The 17,370-nt window shown below is 53.0% G+C and overlaps 6 protein-coding genes across 6 annotated transcripts; 3 read left to right on the forward strand and 3 right to left on the reverse strand.

The window, feature by feature from the left end:
- The first annotated feature begins 387 nt into the window (after positions 1 to 387).
- SEPMUDRAFT_150069 (hydroxymethylglutaryl-CoA synthase) lies at positions 388 to 2,230 on the forward strand. Its single transcript, XM_016905948.1, has 2 exons — positions 388 to 624; positions 771 to 2,230. Exons 1-2 carry the CDS (start codon positions 565 to 567, stop codon positions 2,085 to 2,087), a joined length of 1,377 nt encoding a protein of 458 aa, XP_016759162.1. The 5' UTR covers positions 388 to 564; the 3' UTR covers positions 2,088 to 2,230.
- Positions 2,231 to 2,808: 578 nt separating this feature from the next.
- On the forward strand, positions 2,809 to 6,537 carry SEPMUDRAFT_150070 (uncharacterized protein). Its single transcript, XM_016905949.1, has 2 exons — positions 2,809 to 4,711; positions 4,763 to 6,537. Exons 1-2 carry the CDS (start codon positions 3,477 to 3,479, stop codon positions 5,955 to 5,957), a joined length of 2,430 nt encoding a protein of 809 aa, XP_016759163.1. The 5' UTR covers positions 2,809 to 3,476; the 3' UTR covers positions 5,958 to 6,537.
- A 457-nt stretch (positions 6,538 to 6,994) lies between these two features.
- SEPMUDRAFT_26873 (tRNA specific adenosine deaminase) lies at positions 6,995 to 7,699 on the forward strand (the record flags this gene model as incomplete). The annotated part of the gene is made up of 3 exons (XM_016908419.1): positions 6,995 to 7,165; positions 7,261 to 7,567; positions 7,629 to 7,699. Coding segments are annotated over 3 exons (549 nt in total), but the record flags the coding sequence as incomplete, so codon positions are not given.
- Positions 7,700 to 9,371: 1,672 nt separating this feature from the next.
- Positions 9,372 to 12,108, reverse strand: SEPMUDRAFT_47419 (kinase-like protein; the record flags this gene model as incomplete). Its single annotated transcript, XM_016909033.1, has 3 exons — positions 9,372 to 10,252; positions 10,317 to 10,795; positions 10,868 to 12,108. 3 exons carry the CDS (start codon positions 12,106 to 12,108, stop codon positions 9,372 to 9,374), a joined length of 2,601 nt encoding a protein of 866 aa, XP_016759165.1.
- Positions 12,109 to 13,765: 1,657 nt separating this feature from the next.
- SEPMUDRAFT_126652 (uncharacterized protein) lies at positions 13,766 to 14,510 on the reverse strand. The gene is made up of 2 exons (XM_016902090.1): positions 13,930 to 14,510; positions 13,766 to 13,857 (listed from the first exon to the last, which is right to left on the reverse strand). The coding sequence occupies exon 1, from the start codon at positions 14,422 to 14,424 to the stop codon at positions 14,062 to 14,064; it is 363 nt and encodes a 120-aa protein (XP_016759166.1). The 5' UTR covers positions 14,425 to 14,510; the 3' UTR covers positions 13,766 to 13,857; positions 13,930 to 14,061.
- Positions 14,511 to 15,278: 768 nt separating this feature from the next.
- Positions 15,279 to 17,093, reverse strand: SEPMUDRAFT_164633 (uncharacterized protein; the record flags this gene model as incomplete). Its single annotated transcript, XM_016908123.1, has 1 exon — positions 15,279 to 17,093. One exon carries the CDS (start codon positions 17,091 to 17,093, stop codon positions 16,086 to 16,088), a length of 1,008 nt encoding a protein of 335 aa, XP_016759167.1. The 3' UTR covers positions 15,279 to 16,085.
- Between the last annotated feature and the right edge of the window lie 277 nt (positions 17,094 to 17,370).

Raw genomic sequence — 17,370 nt, forward strand, 5'->3', positions numbered from 1 at the left:
CTGGTACGAGTCATGCGAGTGGCATGGGGGACTACACCAGGTATCCTCCTCCCTAGACGGGCTGCATGTACTATATGATATATCATCTGTATGGACGTTATAAACAAGTCCCTGTGACTAAGCATGGTGGGATTAGGAGGTACCGTCGCCTAGGAGACACTAAAACTAAACTGTTCATGCGTGCGCCCTCTTCCAAGCAAAATCGTACGTTGAGGATGGTTCGATTTGGACCCTGGTCACCCTGCATCGTGCGTGCACGATCCAGGTACTTGTACACGCGCAATCGCAATTAAAACTACCTGACTGTAGATATCATGCCCTGAATTTCTCTCATTCATACACACCTCACTGTTTTCCCCCTCCTCTCGCTCCGTGTCCAACGTGAACAATCGTAACAAGTTGAGCTACAAGAAAAATCCTTTGTTGTACCCTCCGACCGCCCCGAGTACCAAAAACTAGCAGACCGACCCTCCACGATTGAATTCTCTCCACACCGCATTATTCGAGTCTCCTCGCACGCTTCCGCACGCGACCACACCACACCTTCCATACAGCGGATTCAACATGGCGGACCGACCTCAGAACGTTGGCATCAAGGCCATTGAGCTCTACTTCCCTAGTCAGGTACGTCGTGGGCACACATCGATACAGGGCGATGCAGGCAGAGCCATTGGAATCCTCTCCTCGCTCTGAGCACTCTGAGGCTAGCACCTGTCGCATCCAAGATTCCGTCTGTCCGGCAGACAACACGCTGACAGTGCTACATGCAGTGTGTCGATCAAGCAGAGCTTGAGAAGTTCGATGGCGTTAGCGCCGGAAAATATACCATTGGTCTCGGACAGACCAAGATGAGCTTCTGCGACGACCGAGAAGACATCTACTCGTTCGCCTTGACCGCAGTTTCCTCGCTCATGAAAAAGTACAACATAGACCCCAACTCGATTGGCCGACTCGAAGTTGGCACGGAGACGCTTTTGGACAAGTCCAAGTCGTGCAAGACGGTGCTGATGCAGCTCTTTGAGCCCTCTGGCAATACCAACATTGAGGGTGTAGATACGGTCAACGCCTGCTACGGAGGCACAAATGCCCTCTTCAACACCGTCGCCTGGGTGGAATCTTCTGCATGGGACGGACGTGACGCGATTGTCGTTGCTGGAGATATCGCGCTGTACAAGAAGGGCAACGCCAGACCCACTGGCGGCGCTGGCTGTATTGCCATGCTCATCGGACCAGACGCCCCAATCGCATTCGAGCCAGGCCAGCGTGGGAGCTACGTCAAGCACGCATACGACTTTTACAAGGCCGATTTGACCAGCGAGTACCCCATCGTGGATGGCCACTATTCCATCAAGTGCTACACTGAAGCAGTTGACGCTTGCTACAAGGCGTACAACGCTCGCGAGAAGCAGTTGAAGAGCAAGGCAAACGGTCATGCAAATGGCGTGAAAGAGCTGGAAACACCTTTGGATCGTTTCGACTACATGGCCTTCCACGCCCCGACTTGCAAGTTGGTCTCGAAGAGCTACGCAAGATTGCTGTACAATGATTACCTGGCAAATCCAGAAGCGGAAATCTTCAAGGAAGTCCCCGCAGAAATCAAGGGTCTGACATACGAGCAATCGATATCGGACAAGACTGTGGAGAAGACGTTTGTGACTTTGGCCAAGAAGCGCTTCGCTGCGCGTGTGCAGCCAGCCATCCAGGTCCCCACGCAGTGTGGAAACATGTACTGCGCATCTGTATATGCCTCGCTCGTATCCTTGCTCAGCAACGTCTCCTCGGATGATCTGCAAGGCAAGCGCCTCGGAATCTTCTCCTACGGATCTGGTCTTGCGTCTTCCCTATTCGCGCTCAAGGTCAATGGCAGCACTCAAGAGATTGCTGAGAAGCTTGACCTGCAAAAGAAGCTTGACGGCCGTCGGGTTGTATCTCCAGAGACCTACGAGGAGTTCTGTAACCTCCGCGAGAAGGCTCACCTCAAGAGCAACTACAAGCCTCAAGGAAGCATCGACACCATTGCACCAGGTACCTATTATCTTACTGAGGTTGATGACATGTTCCGCAGGAAGTACGAGATTAAGCAATAGATGTGATACAAGAAGGGCGTGAAACATTCGCGCGTGGGGCATTGAGGGCGTTTAGAACAGGCATTAGATACCAATTTGGCATTGACTCTGTGACTAGTCCGTACCGACTGTAGATATTCGGAAGAACTGTCAAACCACTTCTCACGAACCAAATGCACGAAAGTGACGAGTGTTTGATGTTATAATCTGAGCCTCTGTCTCAGCGACAGTATCCTGTGAAAGGACGTTCGCTGCTTTACGGACGGTGTTTTACAGAACTGTTCGAAAAGATCCCAGATGAAGATGAAACGTGCTGTGTGGTCCCCGATGGCTGTCGTATGGAGATGAAGTAGTAGTGATGGTGAGCCTTCAACACAGACACACACCAACACACACACCATGCACAGATTGCATAGCATATATGCATATAAGCAAGTACAGCGTCGCCCAGAGTCGTGAGCTGATTGATGTACACGGTTTGATGATTGAGCGTGTCGATACCTACGGTACATAAGGTAGCCAAGAGTAAAGTAAACTTCATGCCATCAATCGCGGGGTCTTGCTGGCGTCCATACAGGAAAGAAAAGGGGGGCTCTACTACCTCCTAGAATATTCATAAGCCGAGGCCGGGCTGAACAGGATCCGATTTGTGATCATCTGCCTATGACCATATGTACAACACACAGACATGCCTTATATAGCCAGACTGGGACGGTTACCACAGGCCAGCCCGTCGATGTGAAAAGACCGTCGCCTCCATACCTCGAGGGAGAGAGTGTGTGCCAAGCGAGTGAACGGGTGCACAGTGGGTGTAGACACGCTAGGGAGGGATGATGTCGGAGAAGTACCTCCATGTTGTGGAGCGTCTCTTGTTGCAGGAGAAAAAGGACTTCTTCGCTTCAGGCTTCGCTTGTTGCCGCCACTGCGCCGTGCAAGAGGTGTCTCGGGAATACAAGACGGAATCTGCGTGGAAGAGCAATAATACCTGATGCAGTCTGCAGTCGCAGTATGCAGCGGTACCTTGGGCTTTGCAGCATACATGTACCTGATATTATCCATTAATAAGAGAGTCGTTCGGAAAGAGCCATTATTATTGAACCTATCACACGAGTTTTGACAGGCAGGGAAAGGATTCAGGTCTGTGCTCAAGTCTGAAGGCTCCACACCCACCACTCGCGATCTCAGTCGTCTTCCACCACACACAACACCACAACACCACGCAATTGAACCACAACCACCCTCCAACACGCTCGCTATATTACTCTTCTTCGCCCTCCAGGACTCGCACGTACCACATTGCCGCGCCGTGACGACCGAAGACGGCCTCGGGACGAGTGGACGAGACGGAGAGGGAGTCGTTTTGGCGTCGAGGAGGCGCAGCAGGCCATTCGGCCGGTGACAGACGCCAGGATGATGGAACACAGACGGTCACTGCTGGACGGCGACGCGACACCGACACAGGAGCGGGCCAATGTGTTTGGCGACGAGCACGAAGTCGACGATGATTCCGAGTGGGATGGCGTGGCCGATGGCTTCCGGCCCAATGTCGACAGAAGTGAAGGGGAGGGTGGGCGCCAAGACGTGGTCGACGGCCACCCTATTCGCAGCATATCAGCGCACTACGCTCCAGGGACGATAACACCGGCGATGAGTGCATCCGTCAACAGAAACTCGACAAGGAAATCGACCGCCCACCAAAATCCCTTTGCGAGTCCCGAGGACGAACATTCAGCGTCGCCGAATGGGCCGCGAGATCACAGCCTAGAGTTCGAACAAGATGACATTGTACGGAGGTCAATATCTTCGACGTCCTCCTCACACTTTGCGCCCACGCATAGCCCACGATTCGGCACTGGCCCGAGTCATCCTTACAACATATACCCTCAGACCGCGATCTCGGCGCGGACGCTGAGTAATGCCACACAATCTACGATAGTAGCGCCCTCGGCAAGACATTCCTACTCCAACAATGTGCCAGCACATCCATATGCAATGTATCCGCAAGGCGTGGGAGAAGATATGGACGATGATGAGGACGAACCAGATGATTTTGGGATAAGACAGAATCCGGTTCCTGTAGGCTTTCCTGGTCTGGGACAAAATTACACCCGGCGGCTAGGCCCTGATGGTGAAGATCAGGACCTGATCGGCGAAGACGGACATACGGAACAACTTCCACCATACACACGATATCCAGAAGATGCACCAGAGAAGGCACCGCTATTGATGCCGACAGCACCTACAGCACTCTTTAGTAGGGCGCCAGTGGCTGGCACAGATCCCAGCATGCCACTCATGCACACGATGATACAGCCATCGGCGGCACCGGCTCCACAATCGATGACAGACGTGTCGACACTCCATCGGCAGGGTTCTCGACTGTCCAGCATGTCTGGCCAGGCTCTCATACGACCGAATACCTCGAATGACTCAGCTGAGCGCACAAGTACCGCCACCGCTGAGAAGTGCTGGAAGAAGAAATCATGGAAAGAGAAACGGAAAACGAGATTCTGTGCGGTGGGCGGATATCGTGGAGTTGCATTCCAATGGATCTTAGTCGTTGTCTGCGTCATCGCCTTTGTTGCGGCTTTGCTAGGGGGCGTTGTTGGTGGATTCGTCGCTGGTGGTAACCACATGCGTGGAAAGTGAGTGGATTTATTCGAATTGTTCAAAAACATGCTGACTGACATGCGCAGAAATCCTCCAGTCACAGTCGTCACTTCGCTGTACGATGCTAGCATCATCGCATCACCAACCTCAGGCGCACCTCCAACAGGCACATACGCCCTTTCGTTGGGCGAGCCTGAAGAGACACAGTGCGATTGTCTGACGAATAAGGATCAACAGCTCGCATGGGACTGTAATCTCTCTCCAAACTCCGCACTTTCCATGATTGTCGATCAGCCGCCGAACTCGCAAGGACTCGGAGCCGTCCTTCAGTATGCATCATACGATTGGAGGATTGGATACGGTGCTCAGCTGTCCTTCATGAACACTAGCTTTGCACAATTCCTCACCGTGCAAGACCAAGACGACAAACAAAATGGCCCAGCGTTCTACTTCCAGCAGTTCTACGACAAAGTCGTTGTAGTGCCTGAGGCGGCGATATCGACCAGCAGCAATGACAAAAGCAAACGAGCGTTGTACAGTCCAGAGTGGTCAGTGCCGGAGGCATGGCAACGCCGGAAGCAGCGTGCCTTCCCCGGTGAAAAGCCCTGGTTCTGCGTTTGGAATGAGACTTTGCTCGAAGGCTTCATTTATGTCACCGAATCACTCACTACGACAACATCGATGACTCAGACCAGTAACAGCAGTGTCATGCCATCTACGTCACCGCCGTCTTCGCCAGCTCTGGCCACAGCCACTCCCACTTCGACTGGTCCAGGTGTCGCGAATACCTTTGTCCCTTCAGGGCGGCCCGCCGGCGGACCGATCATCACTTCAACTCTTACGCACAAAATGACCACGGCGACGTACACTGGTCCAGCCTCGGGGTTCACACCATGGTCTTTCTCCGTCAAGGAAGCAGCTAAGCAAGGCCCAAAGGACGCAGGGCCACCGGAGAGCCATCCGAAACGTGATGATGGTGATGGTGATGGCGATGTTGCTAACCCTGTGGACCAATGGACTCAACTGCCACAATTTCCCTTTCTCGTCAAGCTTGAGGAGCGACGAGTGGAGGGAGCGCCGACGCCTTACTGCCAACAATATCAAATCTTGGATAATGGACACGCCAACTGGATATCAGACGATAATGGGAAGCCTGTCATCGTCCAGCTGGACGAGCAGGATCCCGACTATGACCGCGGCGCCCGCACTCCCAATAGGATGATGCAAAGGCGCAGCGTCCCTAATGCCTGCCACTGTCAATGGATGAGTGGAGAGAACTAAAAGCCTATTCACTCGCTGTCTTGGCGCCTCGTTTGCTTTGTTAAACTTGTTTTTGCTACGTTCTAGCCACGACGGCGTTTCTGTTTCTTTTTGACGAGTGGCGATTTGCCGGCGACCAGAAGTATCGCGAGTATGTACCTCTCCACGCAGGAGCAGGACGGAAATTTGGGGGCGTACAGGAGTTTCATGGGAAGATGTTGAGGTCAGTCGATGCAGAGTGCGAAGCAACTGACTTGGAACATGGGCACACGGGATACGGTTCACGGATTGGTTTGGGGACTTGGAGGTATCGGGACAGCGAAGGAGCTGGTGACATTTGCTTTGGCTATCATTATCCGAACTCGCGCTATCGTTGAAGAGCGGCGCGGAAGTCTCACAATGCTTGCTATTCTGTGAGCTGTTGCAGCACGTACGTACATCTGAGGCATGGACTTGCCGAGGTAGTTTGTAGCATTAGTTAATTGCGTACACGGCGATGTCTTGATGAAGAGAAAGTGCATACACTTCCTTGTTTATATGGATGGCTGGCTGCTGCTGCTGCTGTCACTGTCGCTGTCCAGCGGAGGCTCCACACATGTCACATCCACCACGAACTAAGTCTACCTAGGTAGTTGTACTGTTACACATTTCACTTTAGCTTCATTTTCAACTTCACGCGCTGGTGGAGCCTCAAGGTACTTACTACCTTAACCAGGTAGGTGAATGTACTGTACCATGACCAGTTTCGTGACTGCCGCTTGGTGCCGAATTGGTGAATGTCGCGCTCGCTACTGCCACCGCATCCCGTGGAGCCTCGCACCTTCGACTTTTGGTGAAAATGTTTTCCTGCTTGTTCCCGGGCTCCATCACACCATCTCTGACTTTCCATCGCAGCTTTCTCATCATCAGCAACAACAACACCAACCACAACAGCAACAGCACCAATAACCACGACTTGGACAAGAAGTGCGCGCCAGCAAGCAACTTAGCGCGACGAAAACTATATCAGACCTCTTCGGCCGCCTCATCCACACACGACAGGCGATCCCCCCGCCAAGATGGTGTTCGGTCCCATCCCGGACCGCGAGTATCATGAAGGCTTCATGCGCGAGGCCATCGGCATGGCGGAGTTTGCACTTGCCTCGGACGAAACGCCTGTGGGCTGCGTATTCGTGCACGAGGGAAAGATCATTGGAAGGGGCATTAACGGTACAAATGCGAGTTTGAATGTCAGTAGATTCACGCTTCCCCCGGCTTTGCAGGGCCCACCGTGCCGCTGGTCACCACCCTCTGAGGTTGCTTCAGGAGCTGACTTAACGTGTAGGGCACCCGCCATGCCGAGTTCGTGGCCCTCGCGGAGATCATGTCGAAACACCCGCAATCAATCCTCCATCAGACCGACCTCTACGTCACGGTTGAGCCCTGTATCATGTGCGGATCTGCTCTTCGACAGTATGGTATTCGGGCTGTCTACTTTGGTTGTCTGAACGACCGTTTTGGAGGCTGTGGAGGAGTGATGAACGTCCACTCGGACCCGGGGATCGATAGTACTTTCCCGTGCTACGGAGGCTTGTTCCGCGAGGAGGCCATCATGCTACTGAGGAGATTCTATGTGCAAGAGAATGAAAAAGGTCAGTTGTGCTGATCTCCGGCAGTGAGACAAGGGCCGAGCAGTGTTGACAGGTCATATAGCACCGGATCCCAAGCCCAAGAAGAATCGCGAGCTCAAGACGGAGATCTTGCCAGTAACTGTCACACCGGTGACGAGTGCACCCACGAATGCCGCAGCGGCCAAAGCAGCGCAGGCTGCGAAATTGGCTGCGAAAAAGGCCCTTCCCTTAACAACTGCGAAGCCAGTAGAGGCACCGGGACCGGCTTCTGCTGTGCAGACAGCCGAGGAGCAGCCCAAGCTCGATGCTCTTCCTACAACCTCGACGACTGCCACATTATCAAGTGTGGAGGCAGCCTTTGCGAAGACCACTCTCGCTGAATCACAGAATGCGAGACAGAAGCCACGAGTCGTTTTACCGAAGGCTGCGGTTGCATTGCCGTTGAAGCCCATCCCGACGCCAGTGCTGGGTGTGCACGAAGCTTCCTCGAAGACTGCTCCGGTGGAAACCACTCCGATGGCAACACCTCGGAGCGGATCTCCAGTGCAACGGGCACCTTGAACACGAAATCATGTCGATTGCGATAACAGAAGGATGGACCAGATGGTGTCTAGCTGAGCATAGATAGCTCAGCGGGTCCGCATACATCCCCATGATACTGGTGGCTCCTCACACGACTACACTACCAAGCAGGGACAGACCTGAATTTATAGCATGTATGCAGACGCACGTGGTGCTGCCGCCGCGGCGATCAAGTGGTCAGTTTCATGGACGTGGCATCACCTGAGATTATGTACCAGAGCAGAAGCACACAATGTACGAATTCGGGTCTTTTTGAAGTGGACACGATGACATGTGAAATTCTAGCTTTCAAGGCGGGACGAGCAGGAAACAAGAGGGAGAAGCATGCGTACTGTAGCATGCATGTACAAGATACTACCAATACAACACCCAGAATCATAAGTTTGACGGTGGTTCTTTCCTCTTGCTGTCTCTCTCTTTCTCTCCCTCTCTCTCTCTTTCTCTCCCTCTCTCTCTCTCTTTCCCTCCCTCTCCCCCATTTCTTGCTTTTTCATTCGCTTGGGGCAAAAAGAGATAATCATCCGCTGTGCTTCTGCTTTTTTTTTCTCGGCCTTTCTTTCGCCATCCTCACTCAAGTATCAAGTACCAAGAATGAGATTTCCGGAGCAATGCGAATTGCTGCTCCTGGTGGTGGTGGTATCGGTGGAGTGGTGGAGTGGTGGAGTGGTGGACTGACTTGACTGGCAATCAATCACATGTGCCAGACCCCTGTCTGCCTGTTTACCGCCACGTCTTTTGTCTTTTAGTCTCTTGACTCGATCGTATCCACAAACTACTCCTTCTACTCCTCTTCCGGGCTCCTTATCTTCCTCCTTCACCAGGCATGGATGATGGGTAGGTAGGTAGGTAGTTCTACTATATATACCTGAGGTATGTCGCCGCCAGCATGGAGCATGGAGCATGAGAATACATTATAGCCACCACCTCACATCCACTCCTGGGCGCACGAGCAGAGCAGAGCATCAATCCGAACATGCGTCTCTGCACACGTCGTCCATGATGGAATATGATGGAGGTTTTTTTTTCCCATCATGTCTTTTCGCTATCGTCGCGGTGATGGAGAGATTTTTCGCGGGTGGCATCAGGGTCCTGCCTCGGCGGTAAGGTAGCGATAGCACGATATGATAGCTGTCCCATCCAGCACCTGTTCCCCCACCCACCATCTTCATCTCTCATTCTGCTGTCCGTCATGCGATTATTTCCGTCATGCTCGTCATAAAGCGCCCTTCGTTCACTGTGTCACTCATACATTGCTGCCCGGCCACTGCGCATTTTTGCCATTCCAGCCTTCCTCCAACGTCCGGTCCTCTAGCATTCTCACAAAATTGCGTTCCTGACCACTTGTTCCTTGTCTGCCGTTTCCGGCAGCTCGGCTCGCTCGTCGTCGCGACCCGATACTACCGATATCACTTGCTGATTGTCCATCTTGGGGCGGTGGATAGTATGCTGGACTGGGTTGCAACCTGATAGGTTGGTTGGGGTCCAGGTGGCTCACCACTCGTTGGAGCGCAGAGGGAATGCCATTAACATTCCCGTTTCCATCCATTGTGCTCGCTCGTTGCCGACCGGCCCGAGTGGTAGCTTGGGCATATAGGTTCTGCGGGGGTTGCTGCGCATAAGGATTCATGCCGGCTACAGGAGGCGGCTGTTGTATCATGGGCATTTGCTGGCCGTAGGCAGATTGCACCGGGGGGTTGGAAGGATACGGTGGAGGGGCGCCCTGTTGACTCGGGCTGTACATGTTCTGGTACATCGCAGCCTGCTGCTGCTGCTGCTGCTGCTGTTGATGTTGTTGTTGCGCAGCGGTGGGAGTGGTGGGATAACTGGGCGTCATGCCATGCATAGCATTTGCATAAGCGGCATTCGCAGCTTGCTGCACCTGTGCCGCCTGCGCTTGCTGTTGCCGTTGTCTGGACAGAGCTTCCGCCTGTTGTTGCTGTTGCACACCCGGTGCGGGCGACCGCGATGTCGGCTTGAGATCCATGCGTGGCTGGAAAGGCCCTGTGAACTTCTGCTGTGTGATGAAAGGGTGCGTACGTGCTTGCTGCGGCGTCCATCGCTCGAGTGGGTTAATGTTGAGGAGACCATGGACGAAGTCGATAAAAGCCTCACGATTGGCCATTTCTGTCACACTGTCAGAATCTCTTCGCTCTCAGGCACTCTCTTTCTCTTCACTGCAGAAACATACCTCGCTCCATCTCGTTCTGCTTCATTCCCTTCCTGGGCATAGGGTACGCTCGGATGATATCTGGCAGCCGTGTCTGCTGAAAGTACTTCTTGCTCGGCTGCTCTTTCGTACCATGCTCCCGAGAATACTGCTCCATCGACTTCAGTCGGTACGTTCTCCGCCCAAATTCATCGTGTACTTTTTCGAAAAACTCTCCCGACTGCTTGCCGACTTCGAGCATCCACGTGGGCGGCAATCCCAGCATTTCCGTAATTCGTGAGACTTGGTTATATTCCGACGAACCGGGAAACAATGGAAGACCCAGAAACAGTTCCACCACGATACAACCCAGCGACCACATATCGATCGCGGCAGAGTAGGGCAGACCGAGCAAGACTTCTGGTGATCGGTAAAAGCGAGACTGGATGTACGTGTATACGGTTTGTCGTTCATCGCAGGCAGACCCAAAATCAATAATCTTGATGATCGGGCTCTCCAGGCTACCCACCAATGTGTCAGCGGCGGCTGCTTGCAAAAAACAACGGGGGTGGGGGGGACGGAGGCGCACTCACTTTTTTAACAGAATGTTCTCTGGCTTCAGATCACAGTGTATCAGCTTTGCCTTGCTGAGCAAACACAGTCCATTGAGCAATTGCTGTGCGAACACCCGGACCAGTGTGGTGCTCAGCCCTCGGAACTGATTTTGCTTGATCAGCTCGTACAAGTTCACGGACAGCAGCTCGAAGACCAAGCACAGATGCTGTCGGTGGATAAAGGTGTCCTTCAAGCGCAGAATATGGTGGTCATCATTCTTGTCCATTCTGCCATTCAGAAGGTCCAACACCGACACTTCCATCATACTCTGGTTGAAGTATGCCGTTTTGTTCTTCACGACCTTCACAGCCACCACTTCCTGCGTCTTCAAGTTTTGGCACTTGACCACCTGTCCGAAAGTACCTTGTCCTAGCACATCAAGAATCAAGTACCTGTTCTTGTGGTTCGTCTCTTCTGACCCCAGGATGTCGTTCACGTAGAGAATGTAGTCACTGTCCTCATTATCGTAGCCATCATTCTTGACACCCTTGCTCGGCTTCGTGAGCACTCTTCGCGGATTTCGTGAGGATTCGTACTGAAATGCCGGGTTGCATATTCGATACGTCGCCGGTAGGTGCGTCGTCAGTGCTTGCAGCGGGCTGATGAAGCCACCTTCTGGGTTCGCTCTCCTAAAAGGAGGCTGCGCATTGACTTGGCAATGCAAGTCAGCAGCGTTGTATATTCGAGAGAACTGCGGAACTGTGCTGTTGCCGTGCGCTGACTGCTGCTGCTGTTGCTGCTGCTGCGGCGTCTTCTTCTCCGGTTCGGGAGCGTCGTGGCCAAATACGGCATTCAGCTGCTGCGTAGCAGACTGTGGGTAAAAGGATGTCGGCGACTGCAAGTTCGATTGCAGTGGCGGTAATTGGTTGGTGTGCGCTCGCACTGAGGCAGGCGGGGAGGCATAGTATCTTCCCTGCTGTGTGGGCGAAGCGTACTGGCTCTGGCTCTGTCTATGAGGCGATTGACGCGCGGCCTGCTGGGGTGTATACGAGGTGTACTGCACGGGATTCGGCGTCAGTTGCTGCTGCTGCTGCTGCTGCTGTTGTGGAGGGCTCGTAAATGCGGTGGGCGACGTGTTCATGGGCGAGTATCGCGCCCGATTGCTGCCATCATCCTGTGTGTGTACGGGTAAATACTGCGAGGACAGTCCACTCGAGTTGGTCGGCGGACGCGAGTACTTTTGCTGGTTGAACGGGTCCGCATCCATATCCACATCCATGTGGTTGTTGCCATTGTAGTCCATGTCTGTCGCGTAACGCTGACGCGCCGGGTGATGCTGCAACGTGGGCGTGGATATGCTCATAGACGCCGCCCTCGAGGCGATGGACTGCGAGGCTTGGTGATAGGCGTCGTCGTACTTGGAGTGGGCAGACGGCGTAGTGGGAGACTGTTGTTGGTGCTGCTGCGAGGCTGTCGCTCGCGGGGTGTGCTGCTGCACGGGCTCGCTGCTCGCTGACGACGCCGTTACCTGGCTCTCATAGCGCTGCTTCTCGCTCGGAATGGTGGTCGCGGGCGGGTCGGCGGTGGGCGGGGGCGGCAGCGGCGGGTTGAGGGCGGAGAGGGTGTGTCTATGGGTGGTTTCCAAAGAAGCAACGTCCATTTGACAGACGGTGGTCTCAGTCGGTCGTCTCAGCCCAGCGCAGCGGTTCGAACCAGAGATGAAGGCCGGCCGTACCCTGACGCTTTTTAGCGCTTGCTCGACCAGTTGTTGTCCTTGCACAGGCGCAAACTCGCAGCGCCGACACCACTGCTGCTGCTGCTGTTGCTAGTAGTGCTGTTGTTGCTAGTGCTGCTGCTGCTGCTGCTGCTGCTGCTGCTGCTGCTGCTGCTGCTGCTGCTGCTGCTGCTGGCTCCACTGCACCGCGGCGTGGATTCAGGCAGGGCGGAGCTGCGCGAGGCGGGCGAGGGGGATCACAGAGGTCGTGCTACCTGGAATGGGGAAGTCGAGCGCATCAACTTCGGAAAGTCACGAGCAGCAGTGATGTCGACGAACAAAGGCGGGCGCAATCGGCACCTTGAAGCAGCACGGCGGTGGACGGCATACAATGAGGATTGAGTGGTGCAGTAGTAAGTACAGGTAGTAGTAGCAGTGGTAGTAAGTGGTAGAAGTGACGAGGTCAGGTAGGTTGGTCGGTCGGTCGGTAAGGTCAGGTCAGATCAGTTCAGGTCAGGTAGTGTGGTAATAGGTATTAGGTAGGTACAGGTAGGTAGGTCGGTAGGTAGGTAGGTAGGTAGGTAGGTCACTGGTCGGGTATACCTCTAGGCACAGACTACAGTGTCAAGGAGGTAGGTAGTTCTAGAAGGAGAAGAGTTCACGACGTCCCAGTTGTCCCACTTTCCGCTCCATCATCAACAACTTTTACCGTACATCTACCATTCTTCTCCCTCCTACCTCTCGGCGCAGGACGTGTACAGTAGTACTCTTACAACTCACTTGCTTCGTGCCAGCGCATTCCACTTTGCATTGAATCCCCGCAGATGCCGCCATTCAATATTCCCGTCAATACAAAATTCAATACAGCCCATACATGTACCCTTGGGTAGGTATGTAGAAACTAATCTGGCTTGCCTTGGGCAGAGATGAAAAAGTGCGTCACTCTTATCACCAGGGCCCTCCCGCCAATAGGTACAGGTACCGTACAGTTAATGTAATAATAGACACCCTTGCACGACCGAATGTATCATGTATGGATGGATGGGATGATGTGAAATCACTTCCTGTTCTTCTCGCCCAAGATGCAGTATGTGACTGTACATAAGGTCAGGTAGTCATCATCATCAGGCACAGGCGGCGAGGATGAATAGGTAAGGTATTCCCACTATTCCCACTATTCCCATTTTCCCATGTTCCACGTCTCACCGAATGCGCCGAAACCTTTTCTTCTCTTCCATTGTTCAAGGCTTCACACGTCTACCTACCTGATATAATGGAGCACTTGCTGGGTGCATACCTATCTACACCCGGTACGAGCCATCGAGAATTGGATCCACCTTCCAAAGCGTACCCCTGACCAGAATTTCGCAAGTGAAGTTAAGGTACCTAGGTATTGTACCTCCTAACCTAGTACAGTGAGAGAGTGAGCTTGCACCGCGCGTGTACAAACAAAGCAGGAGCGAGCACCACAGCTTCCTCACAACATCATCCGACGCATCCCGCTCCCGCTCCCATTGATTATTCGGGATCATAGTACAGCTCAATCGGCTCCATTTGCATCGGATCAGTCCACCAAATCCGACGGTCATCCAGATGCCAATGCACACCCGCATGCCCCGGCGACCTGCTCAACGCATCGCAACAACGCCTCCGAATCAAGAAATTGATGCTCCGCCGGATCCAGGCCTGCAAAAGTTGTCTCCACCAACCCGGCGGCGGAGGATGAGGAGGAGGAGGAAGTGCCCTCAGACTCAAGTCTTCCATCCACGCACTCAAATCTGCTGGTAGCGCTCCTATCAGAACGTCTTTGGCGTGAAGCCCTTGCCCCATTGCATGCAGAGCGGTCGTGCACATCTCCGCGAACTGCTGCTGCATCATCATCGGCAAGATGTCTTCCCATGGCCCAAAACTCCCCGCTGCAACAGGGAGAATTCGTCGAAGAACGCACGTGTTGATGACTTGGACTTCAAGGCTGTCTAATTCCCCGTCGAGACTCTTCCATGCTTCTCGCTCATCTATGGAGAAGAGACAGAAGAAGAAAAGAAGATCGAAAAGTCAGTAAACATTGCATCATTCCTTGTTGTCGTCGTCGTAGAAGATGAACACACACACAAAAAGAAAGAGGGAAAAATAAGTCCAACTCACCACACTCCTCACATCGAAACCCTTCATCCTCGTCCATCTCATCCTCGTCCATCATATCCCCCCTCTCCAACTCCCGCCTCTCCAACTCCTCCATCTCCTCCCTCGTCATCCGAATCTCATGACCACAAGGTAATTCCACCACTCTCGTCGTATCGGTGCCGATAGCAGTAGTAGAATTCTGGCCACTATCCTCTCGATCGCGCAAGAGTAATGATGCTGATGATGCTGATGATGGATCCAGGTCAAGGTTCTCCAACGCGTCAACCATGTCATCACCTGCTACTGCAGATCCTGCAGAGGAGGTGGAGGTGATGGAAGTGGATGGGGATGTCATGTTGATTGATTGATTCTGTTGGTGTCCTTGTCTGTGTCCGTCTCTTCAGTATTGTTGTTGTTGTTGACGTTGTAGTTATGATTCTTGTTTGACTCACTCGAACAGTCACATCTCGAAGCTAATGTGTGGAAGTTTGCTACCTACACGTACCTTCCTCATCTCTTATTGCTGTTGTTATGTCAACAGTTTAGTGTGTTGATGTTGTTGTTATTGTTGTTACAGGGACTTGCTTTTGCTTCAACCTACCTGAGCCGAAGAACAGCCACCTCGTGAGTTGACAATTACAGTACCTAGGTAGTTCCTATTCTTGCATCTGACAAGCTGACGGAAATGGTGGAAACAGGAGATACCTGCTGATATAGATATTGTACTTCTACGCAGCTGGAAGGGGAAGAGAGAAATGGCGGGAAAGTCATCACCTCTTTCCTACCTTCGTGGCGCTCTGCGCAGTAATCTCCTCATACTGTTCCACATCTCCTTCGAGTCTGAATGTCTCTGACAGGTTTTCCTTTTGGAAGACGATACAGGACTCTTGTTCTCCTCCTCCTCCTCCTCCTCCTCCTCCTCCTCCTCCTCCTCCTCCTCCTCTTCTCCTCCTCTTCTGCCCCTCCGCCTCGTCATCCTCACTACTCTTCTCTTCATCATCAGGTCTGCTACTCACAGCCAATTCCCCCTTCTCCATGCAAGTCCCCTCAAAAACGCAACTTCATGAAGAAGCGAATCGTGCGTCACCACCATAATGGCACGCACCTTCATAACTCTTCAACGCGGTGATTAGAACTTGTATCGCGATGATAAGAGATTCGAATTCTTCGGTTGCCTGTTGCGAGTACAGTCACATCGTGGCACGAGGATGTCAAGTCACAGCGCCGAAAGTGTGTAACTATGAGCTTTGTGGAGCCCGCGGCGACATGTCACATTGCCGGCGACACAAGGCTGGATTTTCCAGACCTGCGATGCCGATCCTGTCGCCGAGATGGACGGTCCGATGGATGTCGTTGAAGATGTGCATCGTCTGTTCGGCATTGATGATGATATATGAACGAGACCCAAAGAGTGCCTTCTAATGCGAACGAACCTCGAGCTTGCGGGGTTTGCGTTGCTCTGGTTGTAGACTGGATCCATTTGACCGTCTCTCCAGTTTTCGAGGTTGCTTTCGTGCATGCGCCGGGTCCGCTTGCGACGGCTTCGAAGAAGTGTTTGTCTTTGTCACTCCAGGTTTAGGGGCTGTATCTGGCCGAGGATTTCCAGTATTATGAGAATACGTACTAGCCTGCCTCACAGCTTCAACAGTATCCGGACTCGCACGCACTGGCTCATCATCCTGCTTGGCGGATCCATTCGACTGCCCGGCTCCATCGTGCGCCTTGCCAGTAGCATCAGGTCGACTTCCAGGCATATACGACGCTCCAGTCTGATACCACGAATTCCCCTGGTGCTTGGCACCGTCCCAACCATCCTTTGCCATACTTTTAAGTTCTTTCGTACCTGGCATCTCCTCTTTATTCGCCTGTGCAATCATCTCTTCCAACTTTTTCTTCTGGTCCTCCGTAGCCTTCCAGCTCGGCAAATCACCCGTAACCTTTCGAATGCCTTTCCCAAGCACTTCACCCACATTCCAAAACGGCCCATGAGCCCATCCGACGAGTCCTCCCACCCCGGCTCCCAGACCTCCCAATAGTGCAGATGTGAGACCCCCAACGATCGTGCCCGTTAATGTTCCCAGCGTGAGTCCTGGTGCTGTTCCCAGACCTGCACCGACACACATGCCTTGGAAAGCACCTCCTCGCATATACTTTGCAGTCTTGCCGAGCGACTCTGCCTCAATCTGCTTATCGATGGCCTGCTCCATGAGTTTTTGGCGCTCGTCCGCATCGCCTGCTCCTTTGGCAGCTTCTTTCAGCTCGTTGGCTTTATTCTGTGCTGCGAGCGCCTTTTCGGCAGCTCGGGAGGACTCTTGTCTGATTTCAGCTTCTGATGGACCATTTCCTCGAGACAGGTTTGGCTGCTGCTCGTCTTGCTGCTGCTGCTGAGACTGTTGCTGTTCGGAGGACTCTTGATCCGACGACATCTTTGTCTCCCAAGTGTGGAGGAAAAGGAAAAAAAAGGGAGATTCAACTGCTTCGAAGGCTCCGAAAATAATATCGACCTACCTGTTATATACCCTGTACCTATCTTGGGTATGTACCTGGTATTCATATAGGTATGTACTAGATGTACTGGCCATTTCGATGTGGATACATCAACCAGCTGTACGTCATTCTGATAAAGTTCACAGCAGAAACAGGTTGATCACAGCAGTGGATGTTCTCAGGCGTGCAGATGACCGGACCGGACACTCTGCCTGC

This window comes from Sphaerulina musiva (assembly GCF_000320565.1).
Source record: "Sphaerulina musiva SO2202 unplaced genomic scaffold SEPMUscaffold_7, whole genome shotgun sequence".
Taxonomy (NCBI): Eukaryota; Fungi; Ascomycota; class Dothideomycetes; order Mycosphaerellales; family Mycosphaerellaceae; genus Sphaerulina; species Sphaerulina musiva.

What these genes read in the sequence shown, in the direction of transcription:
- SEPMUDRAFT_150069 (XM_016905948.1), top strand. Translation starts at nt 565, where the DNA reads ATGGCGGACCGACCTCAGAACGTTGGCATCAAGGCCATTGAGCTCTAC. An exon ending in AGCTCTACTTCCCTAGTCAG is followed by an intron (nt 625 to 770) that starts GTACGTCGTGGG and finishes TGCTACATGCAG; the next exon opens with TGTGTCGATCAAGCAGAGCT.
- SEPMUDRAFT_150070 (XM_016905949.1), top strand. Translation starts at nt 3,477, where the DNA reads ATGATGGAACACAGACGGTCACTGCTGGACGGCGACGCGACACCGACA. An exon ending in GGTAACCACATGCGTGGAAA is followed by an intron (nt 4,712 to 4,762) that starts GTGAGTGGATTT and finishes TGACATGCGCAG; the next exon opens with AAATCCTCCAGTCACAGTCG.
- SEPMUDRAFT_126652 (XM_016902090.1), bottom strand. Translation starts at nt 14,424, where the DNA reads ATGATGATGCAGCAGCAGTTCGCGGAGATGTGCACGACCGCTCTGCAT.